The following is a 26546-nucleotide window of genomic DNA, read 5'->3' on the forward strand; positions in this document are numbered from 1 at the left end:
CGGTATAAATAGCACGGTCGTCCGTTCGCCCCCCGCTGCCGGCGTTCTTCACGATGCCAGCGTTTTGACAGCGAGCGCTCGTTGCCATCCAATGGGATACTTGAAGGTCTACATGGGCCGTGCGCTAGACAATGCTTATTATTCGAATTAGTAAGTGAATGATGACTAATTTATATCACTGGTATAACTAACGTATGGATTCTTTTTTGTCGCACCTTCTTGTCGCGATTTTGACGAGTCTTAGATGGGACCTGGACATTTGACCTAATATTGCCAACTACGCGCATGAAATCCACCGTAAACCTCCGAGATTGCCTCCTCTGGCCCTTTCGTAGCGACGCTCGAAGGTGTCTGCGCGCGGAAATTCGCTGTTGGGCGCGATTTTTGGAATTAGCCCGCCGAACGCGACTGCTTCTCAGTCGGATTTTTTTAAATGGCTGTCAAGTTGGGGGGGGGGGGGGGGAAGGCGTCCTTACACGCGTGCAGCCCTTACACGGATTTATGCGGTAGGAATCTTGCTTCGTGTAATTTTTCGTATGCTTCGCTATCACAAATTCTGCTTCCTCTTTCCGGCGAAACTGCAGTGCTTTCTTTTTTTTCTGTGAGTCCGGGTATAAGCACTGCTGCGCATGACTGATATTGATTTTGATTTCGAGTAAATACTATACTTGCCCTCACTTCAGTTACAGAGCGAATCAGATGTATTTATGACTTCTGCATCTAAGTGGAGTTGTTTAATTCAATCCCTAATAAATGTTGTAAATTATTAGAATTTATTTTTCATGAGTTCTTAGCGTTACCTAGTGTAAAGAGAAACAATACTGACACATCACTCACATGCATTTCACATGCCGTTGATAAAAGACTTTGCCGAAGGGGTCGCTGAAGTCTGTAGGTTTTTTGCGAAGTCAAAAAAGCATGCAACACAACTTGAAGCGAGATGAACATACAACAACATATTCATCCTCTAAGCATAATCTATCCAAGCCATTAGAAATAATTGTTAGTTGGCTACAGCTTTCTCTTTAAAAAATTTAATAAACTTTGAACTGTGTATATATCTAAATATATGGTCTGTGCATCTTGTTTACAGTGGAAATTTTAAATAAATATTTTGAAGTGAAAAACTACGGATGAGGTAGCCGCAACTGGCGCTTCTAATGCGCTTGTCCTCCCGTTGCCAGGATTTGCAGAAATAATTGAACGAAAAAACCAGACAAATACACAAAGGACAAGAGGAGAGGTTCACACCACAACGACTGGACTATCAACTGAGGTTTATTAGAATCGGTGTAGTCCCAGCAAGGCCAGCAGAGACTACTGGGACTACACTGATTCTGGGACTGCTGGGACTACAGCGATTCTAATAAACCTCAGTTGATAGTCCAGTCGTTGTGGTGTGAACCTCTCCTCTTGTCCTTTGTATTTTTGACTGTTTTTTTGTTCAAGTATGTACCAACTGGCCCAGATTTCAACCCTTCTGCTTTGCAGAAATAAATCGGAAGTACGAATTAAAAGCCCTCCACGTCGGCGCCAACAATGATGCAGCAAGCTTTTAGCCAGAATGAAATTTTAAGTGAAAAGGTAGAGACAACTGAAAAGAAACTTCAAATGATGTTGGTAACAAAAATCTGGTAACGACACTTTGGGGGAGGGGGAAGGGGGAGAGGCATCGCCGGGGAGTGGGGGGGGGGGGGCTCTGCCTTTCTCGCAAAACTTCGGAGTGGGCTCAGGCCCCGGAGCCCCACCGTAGTCGGCGCCTATGACGCCCACTTGTCTGTGGCTGGTGTCGTAACGCCGTGCTTCTCCTAACCTATGTACAGCCGCGCGAGCTGACGAGCTTCCTCAGCGCGTTCAGCAAATTCTTCGGCGTCAGTGTAGTTAGACGCTCGTCGTCCTCACACAGAAGCATAGCATCCAGCATCGTCTAAAATTCGCGATCGTAAAGGAGACAAAATGGGGTAAAGCGCGTTACTTCTTGTACGGTGGTATTATATCCGGAGGTTACGCAAGACAAGATCCCATGTTTTGTGCTCGACGTCGATGTACACAGAGATTATGTCTGTGACGGTCCTGCTTAATCGCACGACAAAATGCATTGGTGCTCCAGTTACTTTTCTTTAAGCAGACGGTGTCTTATGCATTGGAGCACAAAATTAACTGGAACAACAATGCATTTCGTCGGAATTGAAAATTACTATATCGAAACAGGTGCTGTCCAGCGAACTCGTTCCAAGTGGGTATACGTCTTGCGAACTCATTCGCTGTGATTCGTATATTAATACGTGTCCCGTAATATGACTAATGAAATGTTAATTATGTTAATTATGTGAATTATTGAATTGGTTATTCTGATTTCTCGTAGAAGTAGTGGCTGCCTCATCGAGTAATTTAGATCAAGGGTTAGAACTGTGCTATACTTGCCAGAGGTAATTTTAGAAAATTTGGGTGCAAGTAAACATAGGCACCCTGTATGCTGTGCTGGTAACGACGGTAGGCAAGTCTTGCGGCCTCGCTGGTAGCGCCCCTATAGTCACTTGACACTTTCTTCTGCGACTTTCTTATCGTTCTTAAAGCGCGATGGCGAACATCAGCGCCTACGTAGCCACGCTGAATGTCTGAAAAGTGCAAATTGCACGTCTTTCGATTCTCGCAGTAAGACTGCAAAAAGGCACGCAGGTTCTCATGTCGAGAACCGTAAGGCACTGATGCTTAAGGCGGCGTTGCTCCCCGTTCCGGTTCCAGGGCGCTTCACCTCCTGGTGGTGACGGCCTTCTTCACGACACGCTGGTACGTGTTCCTCAGGTGGATGCACGCGAGCATACCGGCGTTCGTGTCGGCGGCGCTGTCCATCGTTACCGCGCTGGCAGCCGCCGCCGTCACCGCCTGGGACAGCGCGCCGGGCATATTGGCCAAGTGCTTCGCCGAGCTGTTCGTCCAGCACCTGAGAGCCGAGAACCGGACCCTGTCGGCCGCCGCCCACGGCCAGATGTTGGTCGTTGGTGCAGGAGGAAGGTGCGCTGCGGACGGCTAAATGGCTCTCGCCCAGTCTTGTTGGTAATCTTAAGTGCTACTTAAAGGGACACTAAAGTGAAAAATGATTTCTTCTGCATCAGTAAATTACCCTTCTACAACACCAAAAACACCACTCTTACAACGATAAGACCTTTGGTAAGCCAGAAAAAGCGCAAGAACAAAATACGGGTGGTGACGCCTACTTAAGTTCCCGCACCTAGGGACTGTGACGTCGTGGATTTTGATGGCATCTTCTAGGGCCTACTAATAATATATAGCGGCACAGTTCACTACATTGTGTTCTAATGGAACCAAATATTAAACATAGGAAGTTTCGGGAACCTTTATTTAGCCAACGCGGCGAAAATGCGAAAGCATACTTTGGAATCCCTGACGTCACGCTGACGTACCGGCGCTGGGGTTTTGGCGCGAAATTCAAATACTGATACTTGGACCTACATTTTCTCATCTAATAATCGAACTATTTTTTTTTAAATGACTGCCTGCAAGGTTCTCAAACAATGCTTCATTAGTCTAAACTGATTTATTGTTTCGGTTTAGTGTCCCTTTAACCCCACAATTTTCACAAATACATGACGACTACGAAGTCTTGTCTTTAAAGTGTGGTAACTATGCCCTCCCGGTCTTGTATCGTCCTCCAAGCGGTGGTGTTGCAGCCTTTTTCCAACGTTTGGATGCCTTTTAATCTTACGTTACAGAAAACAAGCTCTTGTTATTCTTGGGTGGCGTTACAGACATTGAGTTCCTGTCATCGTCAAATGAACAACGTGAAATGCAGAGAATATTGGAATGCAATAACTTTTGTAACCGGATGCGAGAGCCTGCGCTACCGCTTACATCTACGTCCATTCATGTCTTTATTACCAACGTACGTGAACAAAATTGAATGTCAGGAGTCATATGCGCGAAAATCACTGATCATCTACTGATTTTTTCTTTTCCTAATAGAAAGCTTTAGCTCAGGCCCAACTCCAACGCGGCCTATTCAAATACATGTAAAACGTAGAAACGCTTGTCCGGAATAACCCCTGTATCGATTCTAATTAAATTTGTTGCATTTGAGAGAGAAAGTTAGATTCTAGCGACTGTTGGAAGCGGAATTTCGATTTAGAGCCTGGATTTTGTTAAAATACTTTTCAAAAACTTGACAGTTCGAAAAAAATAGCACGAAGTTACATTAATAGTTTTGTATCGAGAACAGATATCGAAGTTCTGTAAACGCCATCCATTACATCATTGAAAGCGAACGAATTCAATGTGTCAATTTATATCTTACGTGAATTTGTTACGTTGTGTACAAAGAATTCTGCAAAAGCTGTATTTATACATTACAAAATATTTTTATATTCATGTGTCACATATCAATTTTGTCCACTTTAGATGTACTGTTAGATCTACTATCATATAACTGTGATGTAACTTTTCATTTCCGAGTGACAGGGTTGTACACTTGATAGTTTCCTTTCTTTTGAAAATTCGCGATTTTGGCCAATTTTTCATAAAAAATTGACCACTTAAATAAAAAATTCGAAACGAACCGTCAGTACGTTTTAAGCTTTTCTTTTAAATGCAATAATCCTCTTCAAATTTGGTGAAGTGGCTGCCGAGAAAAATGAATTCTCCTTTTGTATGTTTTTATAGGTAGCAGTACCTGAGCTAAACCTTCCTCTTAAGCAGTTAGGTAGACGACATCAATTTAAGTCTGCTCGAAAGAAATACCAGTCCATAAACGAGGCGATACTAAGTAGCTTTTGTGCGAGCCTCACAAATACAAATTGGAATTTCATGTATGAGGTCATTGATGCAGAAAAAGCTTATGATAATTTCATTGCCACTATTAGAATATACACGAGGAATGTTTCCCACACAAACTTTTTAAGCGCTTAAAAAGGCGCGTGCACATCGGATAAACAAAGAGTTATGACTTTCAAGTGGCTGCAACCAAAACATAAGTTAATTTATTAGATTGTTACTGATACAGAGAAAAGACCGTCTTTATATAAGCTTTTTCTTGAAAGCCCAAACTTAGATGATCTTGCTCTATTTATGCATATCGCAGTAAGGTTACTTCACATCTGAGTTGAGTGAAGAACGGCTACATGCACGAGTTGTTCGGTCAGAGGTACCTTACGAAGAAGCGATTTGACGTGGAATTGGCTAAATTATAGTTTAAATCTCATCAAACACAGCGCAGACATGGAAATTGTACTAATGAGGAAAGGCTTTCTGATAGAAGACTTGGAATTTTTTTCAATTATTTTCTGTATTTGGTACATATAATACACGCTAGCCTACTTGTCTGGATTGCATAAGCTCACAAACCCCTCAAACTGCATTCTTGTTGCCTACGAAATCCAATGAAATTCAAGGCATTTTTCTGGCCATTCGAAACAGCAGGTCACGAGGTGTATGTGAGTTTCAGATTCTCCCTTTTGAGCGTGCTATTGATATTCTTAGCCCTCTCTCAGCGCATATACTTAAGTTCTGCTTCAAAGATGGTATTTTCCCCAAGAGCATGCAAATTTCTAGAGTGATAGTGTAATTCATAAAGGTGGAGGTAGAAATAATTCATAAAATTACTCCCCAATATCGTTACTTCCGATATTTTCAAATGATTTAGAAAAGGTAATATATGCACGAATGTCAAATTCTTGCGAAATTTGACACTTGAAAACACTTAGCCAGCATGCTTCTCGAAAATTTCACTCCACAGAAACAGTGCTTTTGACTCAAAATCAGATTATTCTAAATTGTATTGAACAAAAAACTGCTGGCTCTCCCGTAATCGAGAGCAGATTCAAGCAGGCAATGGCAACCGGCAAAGAAGATTGGTTGGTTAGTTAGTTAGTTAGTTTGGGTTTAGTGGCACAAAGGCAACTAAGGCCATGCTGCGCCAGTCACAAGACAAAATAAAGAGAACCGTTATGGCAGGTAAACCTGCATTACATTATAGTTGGTGTAAATAACCAGTTTTTTTCTAAAAACTCGAAGAGGTTAGGAAATGGCACTAGGGGGTCATCTGCTAGTAATAGGGTAGGGTGTAATGGGATGTGCAATTTATACAGGCTGTGTAAAAACCTCCGTCTCAGTGTATCGATGTGTGGACATGTTATTAAGATGTGCATGACTGTAAGAGCTTCATTACATTTTTCGCAAGTTGGCGGGTTTTCTTTTCGGAGAAGGAAATTGTGCGTCAGATGTGTGTGTCCAATTCGAAGTCGACACAAGATCACCTCGTAGAATCGTTGCCGGTGACTGCATGATTTCCACTCTCCAATGACAGGTTTAATTAGATGAAGCTTGTTGCTTAAACAAGTGTCCCAATCGCGTTGCCATTTTGACATCAAGGCCTTCCGAATTGCATTGACACTGTCTTTATATGGAAGTGCTGTATTTTGAATGTTTTTGTACGCTGCCATTGATGCGCATCTATCCGCCGCTTCGTTACCCAATATTCCAACATGGCTTGGTACCCAGCATAACTTAATTGATCTGCCATATTTGTTTGACGTTAATGCATTCAAAATATCGCCTAACAAGGGTTCACTTTGGAATTTCATGTGTAGAGCCTTCAGTACGCTTAATGAATCTGTGTATATGACAGTGTTTTCAAGTTTGTCAGCAATGATCTTTTGAACTACCGTCCATATCGCATACACTTCGGCTGTGTAGACAGAGGCATGCTGAGGTAATCGAATACATGTTTCCCAATTTTCTGTTACAGCCCCTACACCCACGTGTTTTTCCGTTTTAGAGCCATCAGTATAAAATTCTATGTAGTTTATATACTTGTCTTGAAGAGAGCGGAAATCTTGTATAATGTGTTGATGTGGTGTGTCTCTTTTCTTTAGATGTGTTAGTGTCCAATCACATAACGCTGTGAAATCACACCACGGGGGTAAACGTTCTGGCTTTCTGGCAACCTGGAGGACTTCCCGAGGGATGTCATAATCCCGACAGTATTCCTCGTATCGCAAGATAAGCGGCCTAATCATGTTTGGTTTATTTGTGTAATGTAAGCGTGAGCTGCACTTTGTGACGATGTTGTAGCATATGTGTTGTGGTGAGGATCGGATTCTGAGTATGTAGGAAAAAGTTAGTAGCGCTCTGCGATGCTGTAAAGGAGGTTCATTACATTCAACATGTAAGCTCTGTATAGGTGATGTTCTGTAAGCACCGCATGCTAGTCGTAGTCCTAAGTTGTGGACTGGATCAAGTCGTCGGACGTAAGATAGTCTGGCTGAACCATATGTAATGCTACCATAGTCGAATATGCTACGCACCAAAGTGCGGTAGATGTGTAGCAGGCATTTACGGTCAGAGCCCCACCGTTTCCGGGAGAGGATTTTTACAATGTTAAGTGCATTGTTCGCTTTGATTTTAATACTATTGATGTGTGCGAGAAAGTTCAACTTTTTTATCAAACAGAACACCCAGAAACTTGTGTTCTTGTTTCACGGGTAGTGTGGCATCCTGTAGTTTAAGGATGGGATCTGGTTGTAGGCCTCTTTTTTGTGTGAAGACAACACTAATCGTTTTTTCACTTGAGAAGCGAAAGCCGTTTTCAGATGCCCACTGCGTTAGTTTGTTTAGTGTAATTTGAATTTGTCGTTCGCAGGTTGCCATGTTCGATGCACGACATGCAATTTGAAGATCATCCACATATAGTGAATGCATTATAGAAGATGGAATTACATTATTGAGCGAGTTCATTTTTACCACAAACAGTGTTGTGCTCAATACCCATCCCTGAGGTACTCCATTTTCCTGAATAAATACGCTGGACAGCACCGTTCCTAAACGAACCTGGAATGTTCGATCGGACATGAAATCAGCTAGACATTTAAGCATTCTGCCGCGGATCAAATCCGCTAAATCCCTTAAAATACCGAACCTCCATGTTGTGTCGTACGCTTTTTCAAGATCAAAGAAAACTGTGAGACAATATTGCTTTTGTAGAAAGGCCGCACGTATCTCGTGTTCTAACCGAACTAGATGATCTGTTGTGGAGCAGCCTTTCTTGTACCCACACTGATTATTATCCAGCAGGTTCTCAGTTTCGAGGACGTATGCCAATCTGATGTTTATAATGGATTCATATGACTTGGCGAGACAGCTTGTGAGTGCTATAGGTCGGTAGCTGGTAGCTGTTGTAGAATGCTTTCCAGCTTTCAAGAAAGGGATTATAATGGCTTTTTTCCACGCATTCGGCATTTTTCCTGTTTCCCAGATTATATTAAAGAAGCGGAGCAATGTCTTAACTGCTTTTGAGGAAAGGTGTGCGAGCATTGTGTAATGTATTCTGTCCGGACCTGGCGCTGTTTTTTTGCCTGTAGTGAGTACTCTGTTAATTTCGGAAAGTGTTAGGGGGGCATTATATGGTTTCTCGGAACTTCCTGCTGTCGGAAGCTTTTGTTTTTCTGCTGATTGTTTATACCTTTGAAATTCAGTGGAGTAGTTTAGTGAGCTTGATATGTTATGGAAATGCTGTCCTAATATATCTGCTTGTTCTTTTAGATTCGTTTGTGTACCTGGAGGTGAGAGTATGGGGATCGTATAGGGAGCGTACTCGCTTCTAAACTTTCGAAGCTGATCCCACATTCTTTTGGATGTTATTGAGCTATTGATGGAGGATACATATGTTTGCCAAGACTGTCTTTCGGCTTGCCTACGCGTGTACCTGGCTTTCGCCTTAGCTTTTTTGAAATACAGGAGGTTGTCATGTGTTGGATATCGCCGAAAGATACCCCATGCTTTGTTTTGTGCTTTTTTGGTTTGAGTGCATTCATTCGTCCACCAGGGTTTTAGTTTTTTCCTTAAGAAGCCGGAGGATTGCGGGATCGTTCTGCTGCAGCAAGTATGGAGGCAACAATCTTTTCATTCATTTCGTCTATTGTTTGATGATCTGATATGTGATCAAGACTGGCCTTCTCGCTGAAGAGAGGCCAGTCTGCTAGATGGAGTTTCCAACGGGGTGGTCTTAATGGTACTGTAGGGAAAGGAGATGTGTTTTTAATAATGCCGGGCATATGATCACTACCATAAGGATTGTTGATAACACTCCATTTAAAATCGATCAACAGAGATGGAGTGCACAGCGCCAGATCAAGACAGCTCATGGCTCCTGTGCTTGGGGAGCAGTAGGTTGGCGCACCAGTGTTTAAAAGGCATACTTCGTTAGTCAGGATAAAATCTTCAAGTGTTTGTCCCCTGGTGTCAGTTGTTTTGTTACCCCATAATATGTTATGAGCGTTAAAATCACCTGCTATTAAAAAAGGTTTGGGTAGCTGGTTTAAAACACACTCCAGGTCTCCTACAGTAAAATGGGAATGTGGTGGAATGTACATTGAACAAATGGTAATGGTTTGATGTGCTAAAACCGTGACAGCAATGGCTTCCAAGTGAGTATTAATGGTAACTTCTCTAGCTGCAATGCCGTTCCGTAGAACTATAGCTACGCCACCCGAAAGCCGGTTCGCCTGAGTGCGATCGCGCCGTACAACAGTGAATCCTTTTAAAATGTTTTTGTGCTTTTCGCCTAAGTTTGTTTCTTGTAAGCACAAGGCCACATGAGAGAAGTTACTTAACAAGTCTTTGATGTCACCTAAGTTGTTTAAAAGGCCTCTACAATTCCAATGAATAATAAAAGCCATCTTGAAATTGAAAGGTAAAAAATGGCACTACGAAAAACTAAGAGGTAGGGTTATAGGTGACATGTATAAAAAGCTACAAATGAGCGATAACCTTCAGGTTATCGCTTTCTTATTTTGGGTGGTTATTGGGATCTTGTCCCTCTTACCGCGCTCAAGAGAGCGCTTGTCCTTCGGTGTCAATGACACCGGGATTTTTGCGTCGACCTCCATCGCTCTCTCTGAGGCGCTGGAGGATCGAGAGTTAGGCGCCGAGACAGGCGTCTCGGGCCTTGGGGTTCGCTTGATCTTAGGGCCCTGCGGGACTGGTGTCTGCAGGGCCGTCGAAGAGGGTGGAGCAGTACTGACTGCTTCCACCACGGGGGCGGGAGGAGTCACTGCGGCACCACTGCGCGTGGGCTCGGAGGACTCCGGAGGCCTCTGTGACGCTGCCCCCGCCTGCGTCACTTCGGCATAACTTCTTCGCGGAAGATACGAAAGCCGCTTTCGGGCTTCAAAGAACGAAATTTTTTCTTTTACAGTTAGAGCAATCACTTCTTTTTCTTTTTTCCAGCAAGGGCAGGACCGTGAATAAGCTGCGTGATCTCCTTTGCAGTTAACACAATGTGGGGAAGAAGTGCAATTCTCAGATTGGTGTTCGTTGGAGCTGCATTTAGCACAAGTTGTTTGTCCTCGACATGCATGTGAAGCGTGTCCAAACCTTTGGCACTTGAAACATCGTCTGGGGTTTGGAATATATGGTCTTACATTGACTAACATAACCTGCATCGAGCGAGGTAGGCATTACGCTTGTTCCGAAGGTGAGTATAACGTGTTTGGTGGGGATTTCTTGATCGTTTCTGCGGATTACTATTCTCTGTACCTTGGTAACATTTTGTTCCTGGAAACCTTCCAGCAGTTCCTCGTCGCTTAATCCAATAAAATCTTCTTCAGATATTACTCCCCTACTTGTATTGAGTGTTCTGTGGGCTGAAACAGTCACTGTCGCCTCGCCAATACTGGTTAGTTCAGACAGCTTATCTGCTTGATCTTTACTATTCAATTCTAGGAGGAGGTCCCCGCTAGACATTTTGGAGGCTTTGTATGTCTGTCCGATTTTATCTTTCAGGCATTTGGCGACCAGGAATGGAGAAAGCTTTCTAATAGGCGTGTTACTTTCACTGTGGACTACGTAGTATTTGGGGAAAGATGGAGCGTTGCTTCGAAAGGAGAACTGGAATGGTACTTCGGTGCGGCATCTTTTGAGACGCCGATCATGGACAACAGAGATTTGAGCTGCCATAGGAAAGTGTGTGTTTTCGGCAACAGCGCCGACCGCCCACCACGGAGCCCAACGAGGGGACGCGGCAGGGCTTGTGTCCAAGCCTGCACGACGCCAGCCGTACGCCGTCACTATAACCAAATATGGTGTACCCAAGGTAGGATATCCACACAAGGTTAACCCTTGCCGCCGTGGAGAAAGGAAGTAAATGGAAGAGAGAAGAAGACAGGAAAGGTAAAAAGTGAGAGATAAAGACGAAGGTTTGAGGAGATAGAGACAGGAAGAGGCGACTACCGATTTCCCCCGGGTGGGTCAGTCCGGGGGTGCCGTCTACGTGAAGCAGAGGCCAAAGAGGTGTGTTGCCTCCGCCGGGGGGCCTTAAAGGTCCGATCACCCAGCATCGGCTCAACCTCCAGGATCCCCCTTTCCCCGGACACGGCTAAGCCGCGCACGACTACACGCGGGAGGGTCCAACCCTCGTGTGCTCGGGTCCGTGGTGTCGCAACACACCAAACGCCTGCTGACGCAGACGCCCCTGCGGGGAGATTGGTTGGAGATGGTACTAGCGACAATCTTAAAATGTGTAGTGCATGTTTGCAACGGCACACCACACCGCACCACGCCGTACTGTACATTTGTCCATATGGACGCGGCCCAGCTAGAAGAAGAAAATCGGCTGAAGGCGGCACGACAGGCAGCGAAACACGCCAGGGAGACAGAGCGCACTGCCCAGCTAGAAGAAGCAAAGCGCCTGAAGGGGGCGCCACGCAGTGTGGCGCCATCTCTCGAGGCGACGCAAAACTCGCGCCGCGGAACTCGTGGACACCTGGCGTTGTATCGAGCATAGGCAACCCTGTCTCGGCACCAAAAGATGACAGTGAAGTATGTGATGCCCTGTATCTGCATATTGAACGTCGCCCCCCCCCCCTGTTGGAAATGACAAATAAAACTTCAGCGTACTAGAAGTTGCAGCTTGAGTGATATAGTGAAACATTAGGAAGAACTCTGAAGCAATATTTCTTAGTAACTTGGGCCGTAACTAGCGTATGTAATGCAGTCCTGTACAAGGTGCTGGGGCGCCAGAGACCACATTTTTCTTAAGCTTTGACTGGTTGCCCGGATGATCTGGTTTTGTTCTCGCAAATCTCCCGGTTGTTCTCGTTTGAGTGCCCGGATAACGGCTCTGGCTTTTGGCTCAATGTCACCTGAAAGTCGCCGATAACGGGAGCTGAAAGCATTTCATGCTTAAAAGAATTGGCATTGGGCATTTATGTGGACTTAGGCATTCGACAGCATTAACCACTATACCTTACTCGCCAAACTTTGTGTATACGGTTTCTGGGGAGTGTTCCTTAACTCATAATATCCTATTTAACATTTCGTCCTCAACAAGTAGCAGTCAATCAGCAATAATCAGATAATAAAGCTATTCCTCCATGTGTTGCTTAGGGTAGCATATCTGGCCCGCTGACTTTTAATATTTATATTAACGACATCGTTAACAATACCGATAAACCCACTTTTGTTATATATGCAGACCATACAGCCTTTTTTTAGAGGATCATGCATGTCGGACATTTGAAACCAAGTTGATGGTTGTCTACGCTTGTTACATCATTGGTCCCTCTGTAATTCGCTCCCTATCAATACTGATAAAAAAGCTGTGCTCTTTAGGCCCCGGAACAAGGTTATTGACTCTCGCGCTACTGCTCTTAAAATAGGGTCTGCCGTTATAGAAACGGTGTCTCGTGTTAAGATCTGAAGTCTTCTCTTTGAGGAACACCTGCAGTGGAACAATCATGTTTATTTTGTTGCAGTAAAAATTTCGGGAACGATAGGGATCCTCTCAAACTGCAGAAATCTTATTTCCTCAGTGTATCAAAAAACTATTATATTACTCATTGTCTTACTCTGGCATGAACGATTGTTTTCTGGTGTGATGCACGGCTTCTTTGCCAACATTAAAAACTTTGCACAATCCAGAAACGTGCGTACGCAATATTGGCAATGGTGCGTTCGATTGACCCTCGAAACCTATTTTTTAAGCACTTAACATAATACGCATAACAGATTTATACAATAATGTGCTGCTTAAAAGATTTATATTTAGTGTTAAGGAAACTATATTTCTTGTAAAGCTATACAAGTTCATAAAACGAACACATACGATTTGATCCCGAGCATCTGGAGATTCGTTTACACACACACAAAAAAAAAAAAGAAATACGTACGAATTGTGGGCAACAAATCATTTCTTATCGGCTACGCTCTGTTAAATTCATGCAATGATGTTATCCTATAGAAGAGTAATTTCTGTTTGACTTTTGAATGTGAAATCAACCTCATAGAGCAAGTTAATTGTTCCTACAGAATTGCAATTTGTTGTAGTTGCATAAATTGTCACTTTGCCGTTATCATTTTATATGTTCGTATAAGCCAGGCTTTTTCCAGGGGGCATAGACGCTCGTCGAGCCTGTGAAGGGCTTTTTTCTCTGCGTCCCCATCATCATCTTAACGATGTCAATAAAAGTGTGTCTGTCAGTCTATACAAGCACTTCTCAGTGAAGCTATTACACGAAAACGAAATCCGCCTCTACTCCACACTGTGAAAATGGATGCAAAGCGAAGCTGGTACGGGCAGCGTCGCACAAGCACCGCCACCACAAGTGACGTACTTGACGCGCGCACGCACGTGTGCGGAAGTCCTCATTGCTTGAGGCCCTCCGCCAAGCGAAAGTGGTTTACCGAAGTAAATTGACGTTTAAAGGTGCCCTGCCTCAGAAAATGCGAAAAATACGACTTACAACCTACAGACATGATAGAATCGGATTGCAGTTCGAATATACGAGAAAATATACTTCTGTTACGTCGATACTCAAACAGAAACCCCTTTTCCAGCTGCCGCGGCGGTAATGTTTTTGGACAGTGTTTGCCATAATGTCGATTACGATCGCAGCACACGCTGTGCGACAGATGCAACTGGCTGAGCGCCTACGCATCAAGGACAAACACCTTTGTTCGTCAAGCGCGCGCACGCACGTGTGCGGAAGTGCACCAAAGATCCTCAACTCTTATAGGCCCTCCACCTGGCGCAAGAACATTACTGAACTAATTGAACTTCTCAAACTAAACTGTCACAAAATTCGTAAAGCACGACCCACATACAACCTAGGCGTGAGAGCATGTTACGCGGCAACTCGAGCAGAAACCCCAGCTGCAGCTGCCGTGTTTAGGGGCACTGGCCAACTCGCTAAATCGGCGGTGTTTGTCTCCAGCCGCGAAGCAAGCGAACGAAGATGGCGCCTGGGCCTTCGTACTGACTCTGCTTTGTCTGCAAATTTCGTCTGGACATTTCATTAGCAGTATGGGCAACTACAACGCAAGAATTTGCGTATAAAATCGTTAAGCCTCCTTCATACTCTTTAGACTAACGCTTTGAGCAATGTCTGACACGCATATGCCTGAAATTGCGCTGCTGAAATGTCTGCTACCAATGGATACTTTAAATGACTCGCTGGTGAAGTTCCCAAATTGGTTGGAGGAGTCGCAACAAATCATCAAAGACTGCTTATTGAAGCGCGTACAGGAGATTTCGGAGGACACTAGACCCCTTGACTTGAAAGGTCTATAGACTCATAAATAGGTTTATTAGAGCGTCTTTCTTGAAAGACATGCTGGTGTACATTCAAAGTGGTGGCCGAACTAGGTGAGCAACAAGAAATTAATGAATCGCCACAGGAGCCGTGAAAATGCTTTCTCGAGTATGGAAATAAATTTTCGATCTCCGTGTAGTCATACACGCGATAAGTTTTTCGCCTGTTCATAACCAACAATTTGAACTTCTTGCTTATGAGACGACGTCTTCTTCAGAACCGCCGGCGTTGCAGAAGCACCTGGCAGTGGTAGTGGATTGTCATGTGATCCGGCGGCATTAGCCGATAGCAAGTGATAGAGTCACGTGAGTTATCGGAGGCAGCGTACAGCCATAGATTTTAATGCAAAAGTTATTAGATGGAACTTTGGCGCTAGTGTCTATGCGAGCTAAAAGTATGGTGGTTCAGCCAGCATGGAAATAATGTTCAGCGTATGGATTTGCATAAACTTCGTTCTTGGGGCTTTAAACGGCCGGCTCTCATCATTTGACAGTCAAACACTTTCAACAGAATATGACACTATAAATGCGAGAATTGGCATTCTTTATGCAAGTGGGCAAAGTCTTATTGCCTTCTACGTTTGGAGAAATATATAGATTGCTTCAAACTTACGCCTACAAAATCAGATAAAAGCGTAGATAGATAAAACCTAACCATCATTCCCGTATTAGCGCCAGTTCCATCTACAAATTCTAGCAGAAATCTCTATGGGGGCATAGCAACAGCGACGGACGGGTGGCTGCAGTGGACGAGGAGCTGCTATGGAAGACAGCAGTAGAAACAGCTTTTCACATATATTTATTTCTAATTTCGTCGGCGATTATGCAAGGTCGCACGACTCCTCCTTAACACCCCCTTCTCATTGTGTCCACCCCCAACCTCAGTGTGAACGATACCACCATGTGCAGAAAAGACAACTCCAGCGTTCATGTTGGCTGTTGCTTTCCCTGTCCCGTGATTTTATTTGACTTGTAGAAGTTGTTTCAAGTGGCTTGCGTGAAGCCCCTTACGAGAGCCTCCGGTGCTCGCTTCTTCGTGGACCCTTTGAAGCGACGTCCCCGTCCATCTCTGTCGTAGAGACACTCAGAAGAATACGGCGAACTGGCAGCGCTGGCGGGAATGTCTTTCTGCTTGCGATGCCGTGGATGTATCAGTCCTCCTCGCATGGCTCGGAGAGGCGCTTGCGAGTGTACCGGAGTCACGTGCGGTGCAAAAATCAGGTTGGATAATTGCTCTCACTGCCGACAGGCATAAAAACAAGAAATAAGCGAGCACGATGCGAAGACGAGGACAAGACAAATATTACGTCAAAACAAACGCTTGCCTTGTCACCTTCTTGGCCTCGTCCGTCTCTCTTTTATGCCTTGCAACGCTCTAAGGAAGCTCTCACTCCCCTCCTTGTATCTTGCAGTGTGCACTACAAAGGATACTCATCTAAATGTGCGAACGTTATTTTATTCGCGCAAGTAACAAAAAATTGTCCAAAGCACATGTTGAAATCTAGGCGAAGTCGAGCTTTCGTGAAGCGGTTAATTAAATGCCGCCAAGTGGCAATTAAATTATGCAACGTATGGTTTTGCAGTGCAACGATTGCGTTACGCTGCGACGAGACGGCAATGGTCGAAGACCCCCGACACCACTCAGACTCTTGCAAACGAACTCCTACCGAAATACGGCGTCCCTCAACAGCATATATCCCGAGATTAATTCAAATTGTTCTTGCGTGGCCTGTGATGAGGCTCCCACTTTGCCTCATACGCTCTGGGAGTGCGGGTCGCTGGGCCCGAAGTTCACCAAGGAAGAGTGGGACGCGCTCCTGCGAAGTCCCATCTTTGAGGACCAAATCCTGGCCGTCCAGCGAGCCCGCGATCGGGCCGACAGGCTAGATCTCTCTGTCCCGTCATGGGATTAGCCGGGTGCGCATTTTATCGCGTTTTGCTAGACCCAATAACAGCTTATTTTCTCACTCACTCACTCACTCACTCACTCACTCACTCACTCACTCACTCACTCACTCACTCACCCCGACACGTGACGCACGCGACCGTGGATTGCCTGCACTGCTTCCGGGACGGGCCCACTTTACTCAGCGAGAAGCCTACTGAGCAGACGCTCCAAACCCTGGGAAAGAAAACGTATAAAGTAGCGCTTTAACAATGGGATTACGTGCTTAATGGCTTACATTTGTCGCCATGAGAATATTTAGCTTGTGCTTGTTGTTGATTCGTGGCAAAACGGGCACAGAGCGCAAGAGCGTGACGCAGAGAGGCGCACACACGCGGCGCCATGTGTGCCTTTCTTCTTTTCTGCATCCCAGTCTTCCGCTATATAGAAAGAAAGGCCCAGCTACTGACAATTTAACCGGTGTTCGTGTCGCCCTTTCAGAGGCCATTGCAGAAGCAAAAATTTTTTTATTGCAGTAACACTTTAGCAAATTTTATTAAGGACGATCCCCAGAAGTTCTGTAACTTTATTAAGGAACGGAATAAATCCATAATGAACATTATCCACGATAGCTTTCCAATAACTGATCCCAAGGCTGTTCCTAACCTTTTAAATGACCATTTCCACAGTGTCTTCTCCCCACCAACTGAACCCTCTTTCCAAACTTCACCGTCCTGCTCTTCTGACGTTAACATTTCTCATGAAGGTGTACTTAACATGCTCCTCCGGTTACAAGTAAAATAATCTGTTGGTCCAGACGGCATTCCCAACACCTTCCTTCGGCTTTATGCGGAACATTTTAGTAAATTCCTTGTAGCAATCTTTCAGGCCTCTCTACATTCCGCGGTACTTCCGTTCGATTGGAAAGTAGCACGTGTTGTCCCTATATTAAAGAAGGTGACCCCAGCTCAGTCTTGAATTACCGACCGATTTCCATATTATCCTCTTCTCGTAAATTAATTGAACACATTGTTGCTGACTACATTAATGATTTCTTAAACGAGCGTAAGATTTTATCTCCTTTCCAACATGGCTTCAGGAAGGGGCTCTCGACAGTCACCCAATTAAGCACAGTCATTCACTCGTTTGCTTCTGTACTTGACAAGGCTGGCCAAGTGGATGGGATATTTTTGGATTTTCAAAAAGCATTTTATGTAGTTACTCATGACAAATTAATTTGTGAATTAGAATTCCTTGGTCTTCCTACCTTTATCCTGTCCTGGGTTTCTGCTTACTTGACGCGTCGAAAACAGTACGGAGTGATTGATGGGCAGCAGTCCGATTCTCTTTCAGTAACCTCTGGCGTGCCTTAAGGCAGCGTGCTTGGCCCACTACTATTTCTTATTTATTGTAACGACATAGTTGATGTAATAGAGGCCCCTGTCAATATTCGTCTGTTCGCAGACGACTGTATCATTTTTAACGATGTTAATACAGTTCATGATCAACTATCTCTTCATTTAGCCTTGAACAACATTCTTGAGTGGAACAACAAGTGGGGAATGAAACTTAACTGAGATAAATATGTGCTTCTACGTATAACAAACAAAAGACTACCCATGAAAGTTTCTTATTAAATTGGCCAAGATCCCTTGGCTGAACTGAGCGAGTACAAGTATCTTGGAATTATAATTACTAACAACCTAAATTCGAATAGCCACATTGCTGCTACTGCCTCTGCTGCTTTCAGAAAGCTATGTCTACTTCGCCATAAGCTTAAACATGCATCCCATGAAGTAAAATCATTAGCCTATACCACATTTATTCGACCCAAATTGGAATACTCGTGCGTTATTTGGGACCCGTTTACCACAAACAACATTAACGCCCTTGAAAGGATACAGAGAAGAGCCATACGTTTTATTTTTTCCAAATACGGCCGAGAAGAGTCTAACTGAATTACTGCGGACAAATCGTTTTCACACCCTACAAACGACGCGAAAAATAATACGCCTGAAGTTCCTTTACTCCTTGATAAACCGTAAATTTGCTTTAGATCCTAGTCTATACATAACTATTTCTGCAACCAGGAAAACCCGTCATTCCCACCCCCTCGCTCTCTCCCCTTACGTTGCCAGGACAAACCTCTTTAAGTTTTCCGTCTTTCCTTGAACTATAGAAGAATGGAACCTCATCCCTTTCCATCATCTTAACTCCCCTGAATCAATTCAAACTCATATTCTTAGTATTTCCTACCTAACATTGCTGTTTCGTGCTATATTGTTTCATTTCTTGAATTTCATATTTTTGCAATTCTGCCTTTTGTACGCGTATTTTTATTTGTTACCCTGCCCTATCTGCTTGGGCCACGCGGCCTGCAGTATGATTTAAATAAAATAAAAATAAATAAAATAATATGTACTCATTTTCTTTCTCTCTCCCTTTAGGTGCCATTTGTCCTTTCACAGTGGAGTTCCGTGCAGAGTTGCGGGACAGCTGTAGGTGTACGGTATACAGATAGGGCTACATATAAGCCAATTCGTTGCATGAGTGAAGTCCTGTATGCCAGGTATATAAGCTAACATCCCCAAATATCGTTAAACTTTTCTCTCTCTTCTGTGCGTGAGTTATTCGGCACGACAGCAGCAGCATCAGCCGCGGTCAGTAAAGACCAGGAGGGTTCGCAAAGAAAGCTTAGGATTCTTAGTATTCCCCTCAGATCGCATTGAAAGGCGCCTGCTGGGGAAAATGGCAAAACTAGCTAAACGCCCTCTACCACTCTGAAGCTTCGACATCTTCGCGCTACCCCAAAATACGCTATGGTTGAAATGCACGGCGTGATGCCACGCAGCGTACCGCATTGTCTGGTGCAGTAGACGCCCTTTAATTCTTTTCTTTCAGAACTTCTGGCAAATAGTCGCTGCTGAAATGTAATAATTACAGTTTCATCTATAAAGTTCGCATGTTTTATTCACAAAATGAAATTATGTATGGACACTATTACGCTGAAACAACAACAGGCATAAAACGCGCGGAAATGGTAAAGAGCTAACAAACCTACATGTTAATTTGTCTCCCCCATTGGAAGGCTACGCTGCTTACCTCCTAAAGTTAAGGGTGAAGCTTAATTTTTGTTATCATACTAAATATCGGCCGAAGGCAATGCTGTAGGGGAGATGTCACAGAAAGAAAAAAAGACGAATAATGGTTGCAAGATGGTTGCAATAATGGTTGCAATAATGGTTGCAAGAACACAACAAGGGCAAACACACCAAGCGTGCAGTTTGTACAAGTCAGGATAAGCGCTACGCGCTATCACAAATATGCCGTCTTAGCACATACGGACAATTTTTGTCATTTGTCGACACCACAGCGTGAGACAGTTTGATAGATTGTTTATAGCTGCGGGGAAAGAAACAAGACGGAAGTACTTTCGTTCGGCTACAAATTTCGCGTATTTTTCTGTTATGGTCATGTCTTTGTGATGAGTAGATAGGTTTTTAGGAAAACCCGGTGGTTAACGACGGAATTGTTCCGATCAATTTGAGTTAATAGTGGACACGTAGATACGGTACGGCGGATATCAATTCTGTACCATTTGAGCATGTTTTTAGGGTGGTGACACTAGTCTTAATTTAATAGAGTTTGTAACGAACTGCGTTGCCTTATTTTGAATAGATTCTAACTTATTAGCAAGAGTTACAGACTCAAGGTCCCACTACAGCAGCATATTCCAAGGTAGGGCGAACACTTGAAAAATGTAAAACCTCTTTCGATGCGATGCTTTCGATGCGATGCTTTCGCAAGTTTCTTCTCAAAAAGTAAAGTACGCAGCTAGCTTTTACGGTTACGTAGTTTATATGGTTGTTCCAAATTAAGTTCGATGAAAATATAATTCCCAGGTATTTCGCTTCCTCAGTTATTGCTATTTGTTGATCATTTAAATAGCAGTAATTTCCTGTGGCTTCACGCTTTCTACAAAACCGAACATGACAACACTTGGAAATATTTAACGTCATATGCTATTTGGTCTAGATCTGTCTGTAAGGTAGTGGTGTATCTTATTGTTAATGTCTCTAATGTCCCTATAGATCGCACAGTCATCGGCATATAATCTAATGTTGGATGTAATGTGTAAGCCTACCTCATTATCATAGACCAAAAATAAAAGTGGTCCCAGCACGGACCTTTGTGGGACGTCTGATGATATTACATCTGAAGCTGAACCATTGATCACTACTTTTTGGTATCGGTTGGTCAAATAATCTTCTAGCCATTTAAGAATGCATTGTGGTAGGCCAAGCTAGGATACTTCGAAATGGAGTAAGAAATCGTGGAAGTGCACCAAATACCTTTCGAAAATCCAACGTGATGCAGCGTATATGTGTGCCGGAGTCAAATGAAAAGAAGGGACCGTGGGAAAATTCAATCAATTGAGTCACGCAGGACTGGCCGGCCTTGAACTCATGCTGATTATAAGTGAGGAAATTGCTTTCCGCTAAGTGATGATAAACGCTGATATCTATTATGTGTTCTAACGTCTTGCAGCCTACATTAGCTAATGAAATCGGACTATAATTGGAAACCAAGCTCCAAAGGCCATATTTGTGAACTGAGACTACATTAGCAGTTTTACAGTTTGATGGTAGCTCTTTTGATGAAAGTGACAGTTGAAATATGATAAGGAATTTTGAGACAATTGGTGCGCAAGCTTTCAACACAACGCATTGAACACCATCTGGGCCAGTAGCAGAATGTGACTTTAATTCAGACAGTAGGTTCACAACTCCGTCGTAAGATACAGATTCATCTGGCACATTGGGCAAACTATAGCCAACTAGCTCTAAAACAGGATTATAGGCGGGTGTACAGAAAATGGACCTAAAGTAATTGTTGAAGCATCGGGCTTTTTTCACTTCGTCAGTTACGTAATCATTTCCAACAGTTAAGGATGGAATGGCACATTCATCTTTTTCATTTCGTTTAACGAACTTCCACAGCTCCTTTTGGTCGCGCTAAAGCTTATCGTTCAGGGTAGAGTAAAATGCACCTTTGGCTTTCTTTCTTTCTAAATTTACTTCTGTCCATAGCTACTCTGCTTTATTAAGTAATTCGGCGTTATTACTTCTATTATACCTGATAATTAGCAGATATCTGCGCTTTCGTAGACCTTTGATGTGTTTGGTTAACCACGCCTTGTTTCGCCTGCGTATGCCAGTGAAGATTTCAGATGGAACATGTTTCTCCATGAGTGCCTGTGGCGCGTTTTTAAAGAGCTGCCATAAGGCACCCACATTTTTAATTGCGCTAGCGGTCAGAAATTCTTCAGTACCCGTGGACTTTCTCTTTATTCGCAAAGAACGAGGCAGCTGCTAGACGTGTATATACTGTAGTACACCGTTCAACTGCCGCACAACCAACACTAGATAGAGCACACTGAGCATAGTACCGCTGGTGACGCCAGCAACGCGGATCGGTCTTTCATTCATGGTGTTTCACGCATTCTTCCCCGACTTGCAGGAGCGATGACCTTCGCACAGTGCTGACCGATTGCCGGGCTAACATGGAGGCTGTGCTACGTATGGTTGGAGCTGCTCAAGGACTCTTGGGAACTCTGCTGCTGTTGTCCTTCGGCGTCAACATGGGTGTCGTGTGTGCCGTGCTCTACTCTCTGACTGACTCCTCGACGCCGACCGGCCTCCTCATGTCCGGCATCCTGTACTCCAGCCTGAACTTCGCTGACGCCTTGGACGTTGCCTTTGCCTCAGAGTCACTCGCAAACGAGGTGAGTTACCGTTGAACCTAACCCAAATGAAGTCAAAGCTTCCCTTTGAACAAACTCTCGATAGCGCGATCATTACATAACTTGCGGCTATTTAGTAGAAGGAGAAATCTGTAATGATAAGCAATTAAAACTGCGCTGTTTCCTGCTGGTAAATACGACTGGCGTACTTTCACGCATGCTTATCTGAAGTCCGAGGATTAAGAAGTTTCAAAAGCGTTGAACAAGGCTAAAGAGCTGCGGGAGTCAGCGCCAGTCATCTTAGGAAATTATCGTTGAAGCTTTCGTCGACTATTATAACTTGGTCCACAAGACATGGATAATGGAATCAAATTTCAGTGAGGCGTCAACAAAAGAGCGCAATCAAATTCATTTCTCTGAGCTGTATCATTTAGATAGCCTGAGGCATCCTCCAGAGATAGCTGGATACCACGACACCTATAAACTGCGCTGATTCCTGAATAAAGCTAGAACTTCCCAGAATGCGAGCATAGCCACGTAAACATGTTTTCTCTAGCATTAGAGCAATACATGAGACTATGGAAATCCTGCAATTATTATCTGCTTTCTGGCTTCTTTGTATAACGGTATAACGGTAATTTTAGGCTGTACGGAACGACTTGTGTGGTAAGGATACAGTCAATGATATTGTTAGGGCCAGTAGTACGGCGCTTGGATTCTCAGTCTTGCTTTGAAGCACATCAATTGAAATTTAATTTAACAAAATGACTCACAACCTTTAAATCTGAGTAATATGCAACAAAGATCATACTCAGTACGTTCTGGCAAAAGGCACATTCAAAGACTGATTGCCCTGACCTGTAAGCTGAATGATGTGCCAGATTACAATGCGGAACATGTACACCACAGGCGCTCAATTTATCGGCTAACGTAAGAGATAGTGAGTCAAAAACTTTATTTGGCGCCTACTGTCATGCTTGTGGCTTCTGAAGTCATTGACCAAACTTTTGAAACCCGCCGCGGTTGCTCAGTGGCTATGGTGTTCAGCTGCTGAGCACAAGGTCGCGGGATCTAATCCCGGCCACGGCGGCCGCATTTCGATGGGGGCGAAATGCGAAAACACCCGTGTACTTAGATTTAGGAGCACGTAAAAGAACCCCAGGTGGTCGAAATTTCCGGAGTCCTCCACTACGGCGTGCCTCATTATCAGAAAGTGGTTTTGGCACGTAAAACCCCATAAAAAAAGCTTTTGAAGGATTCGAGAGCTCCTCTCCGGTACGGAGCAGAAAGATAGCTCTGTAGCGCGTGCTATTTAAAGCGCTACGCGGGTTCTCGTTCTTCGGGGAACGCTGGCAACTAGTCTACGCGCTCTGGTTCAAAGTGATTTCAAACAGAACGCCGCTGCTTATCCATGGGCAGCTTATCTTTAATTTACTACCCCTATTATTTTGTAACATGTGCGCATGCGTGCATGAAAAATTCATGAAAGATTGACACACTTGAGTATTATGCAATGCTTGAAAAAAATTACTCTATACTCGCGGACAACTTCCTGTGGCAATGAAGGGAAAGCCACGGGCGCCTGGCTGCTGCACATTTGTTACGGTGCCAAGTAGTCCGCCAGCGTTTGACAGTGCTTTTGGTTGCTCGGGACAGACGCCGAATCGAGGCAGCTCCACGTGGGACGGCTTCGCGTTTGCCCAGACGCGGAAAGGAAAAGCCGCAAAATAAGTAAACTTTTACATGGATGGTATCGTTTATCTTAATTAACTGTTGCTAAAAAGGTGTTTACGTTTTCTCCTCCCCAGCTTAAACTAACGTGGATGAAAACACGGAACTCTTTTCAGAAGCGCTCTCACTTGTGCGCGCTTTGCCTCCGCAGCTTTCCCTTCATTGCCACAGAAAGTTGCCCGGGTGTATAGTCATAGATTCTTAGTAACGTGTCAAATTGGGACGTGTCAGTGATTTCTCTCCATCTATGCCGACGACATTTGAATTTAGACGTCGGCTGTGACGCGACTGCAGCTTCGCGCGCGGCTTCAGGAGTCAGCCACTTTAACATCATCCTACCTTCGAGAACAAGGACTTCACATATCATACGAAAAGTGCGCAGTGGTGGCATTTACCAGGAAATCCATGTCTCCGTACGTGATATCCGTCGACAGACGACTGATCTCGTACAGTACGAGTCAGATTTTTTGGGGTCGTCATCGACAAAAGTTTCTCCTGGACCCCTCATGTGAATTACGTGAAACAACACCTGACAGGAATTGCCATATGTTTAAGTTCCTTGCAGGGAAGACCTGGGGAGGGCCAATACACTCTATGCTGCAACTGTACAGGGTCCTCTTTATTGGATTCCTGCGGTACAGCCTACCGGTCATGTCCAACAACTGCAGAACTAACCTGAATATAATCCAAAGCATCCAAGCCCAAGCCCTCAAGATATGTCTTGGTCTACCGCGGAGTGCGTCAACGACTGAAGTTATTGGAGTCGCTCAAGATTCCATTATTAGAACGCACATTAGCATTGAAACAATGCGTGTGCACATAAGACATTTCGGCCGGGCCCCTACCCACCACCTAGCAAGTCTCCCAGTTGATAGGCCCCACACGCCATTCAATGCGACTGCCTTCGCGCACTGTGCCTCTTTGAGGTCAGGTTACACACCTGCGGCAAGGCCTTCCATTCCTCCATGGTGTATACGCCGTACTCAAGTGAACCTTACAATCCCAGGACTTCAGAAAAAGTTGGATTTCACATCATCAGCGCTCAAGCAACTAACTTTACTTCTCTTGTACAAAACATACAGCGACTGCACACACGTCTACACTGATGGATCAACTTCATCAACCAGTTCCGGTGGCGCTGTAGTTATACAAGCTATGAGAATAACCAAGCGGTTCAAGATTTCCCATGTCACTACATCTACAGCTGCAGAGCTCGCGGCTCTCCGCCCGACGCGCTTCAAGTAATAAATGCTGAAAGTCCTAGAAAATGGGCAGTCTTCTGCGATTCAAGGCCGGCCTTGCAATGTGTGTAGTCGTTTCTCCGGCATGCAGCTCACGATCAGCTTACGTGCGAAATCTCGGAACTTGTCCATCTTTTAAGAGAAAAAGGCCATGATATCACTTTTCAGTGGATACCAGGTCAATGCGGTATCATTGGAAATGATGACGCCGATAAGGCAGCTCGGACGTCAAACCAGGGAGTCCGCTGCGTCCCCATTCCTCTCTCAAGGACCGACGCCGAGAGACAACTTGGTATTCTAGCACGCACGATCTCCTTAGTAGAGTGGAATACCGCACATACGAGGCGCACAATACTGCACAGACTAAACCCGCCACTTCAACTCAGACCTCCAGCCGGTCTACACTGACGTGAAGCGTCTCTTCTGTGTCGGTTAGGGCTTGGAGTTGCCTTCACGAATGCCTACTCAGCTCTATATATATAATTGGTATGGCTGATAGTCCTGCATGTGATGTTTGCGGATGCGAGGAGAACACTGAGCACTTATTGCGCCATTGTCTTGAATTTCAAGCACAAAGACAATCTTTATTCATCAGATTGAGGAAATTAGATGATCGTCCTATGAGTGAACAGACGATACTAGAGCACCGTCCCGACCGATCATCGGCTCACAAGGCAGTGAAGGCACTTTTGTGTTTTCTCAGAACTTCTGGTTTGCGCGAGCGGCTTTAACGCAAGTGCTGTCCGTACACGTATCTACACTTTCTCTCTGCCTTCTCTCTGTTCCCCTTCCCCCATCCCCCAGCGTAGGGTAGCCAACCAGACTATTGACTGGTTAACATCCCTGCCTTCCTGTATTCCTCTCTCTCTCTCTCTCTCTCTCTCTCTCTCTCTCTCTCTCTCTCTCTCTCTCAGTGCAGAAATGGGCACTTTTGCATGTAACGTCAGTAGGCGAAGGAAACGACAATCGGTAAGAAATAGACACATCATTTTTCCACAACAAGGTACGCTGTACCGCTTTCTTTAGAGGGCAAGTTTACTCGTAGATTGCCGTAACATTCCATAACGCTTCAACTGGAGCTAGTTGGCATGGCGTCGTTTGTTTACTGCGCTATAGTGTTATGCGAAAAGCTAAAGAGACAGAGAGATTGACACACGTGTGCGCACATGCGTGTCAGTCTCTCTCTCCGTTTTTGTCCTTTGTATAACACTACAGAGCAGTAAACAGAACGATGCCTTAGCATGAAAAAACGACCGTATCACTTCAACATTCAACACGTGTTGGCGATTTATCAATCGTCCGGGTTCAATTTCTGTGTCGGCAATTGTGCTCAAATATTCAACAGTA

General features: G+C 44.4%; 1 protein-coding gene across 1 annotated transcript in view; it reads left to right on the plus strand.

Annotated features, from left to right (window-relative positions):
* Positions 1 to 2695: 2695 nt before the first annotated feature.
* The window catches only part of Gr64c (Gustatory receptor 64c), a 52282-nt gene continuing 28431 nt past the window's right edge, over positions 2696 to 26546 (plus strand). The window contains exons 1-2 of the mRNA XM_075691622.1: positions 2696 to 3015; positions 22005 to 22269. Of these exons, the coding sequence (XP_075547737.1) occupies positions 2810 to 3015; positions 22005 to 22269 (471 nt within the window). The 5' untranslated portion in view covers positions 2696 to 2809. The remainder of the gene's footprint in view (positions 3016 to 22004; positions 22270 to 26546) is intronic.

The sequence above is a fragment of the Dermacentor variabilis genome, chromosome 5, assembly GCF_050947875.1.
Source record: "Dermacentor variabilis isolate Ectoservices chromosome 5, ASM5094787v1, whole genome shotgun sequence".
NCBI lineage: Eukaryota > Metazoa > Arthropoda > Arachnida > Ixodida > Ixodidae > Dermacentor > Dermacentor variabilis.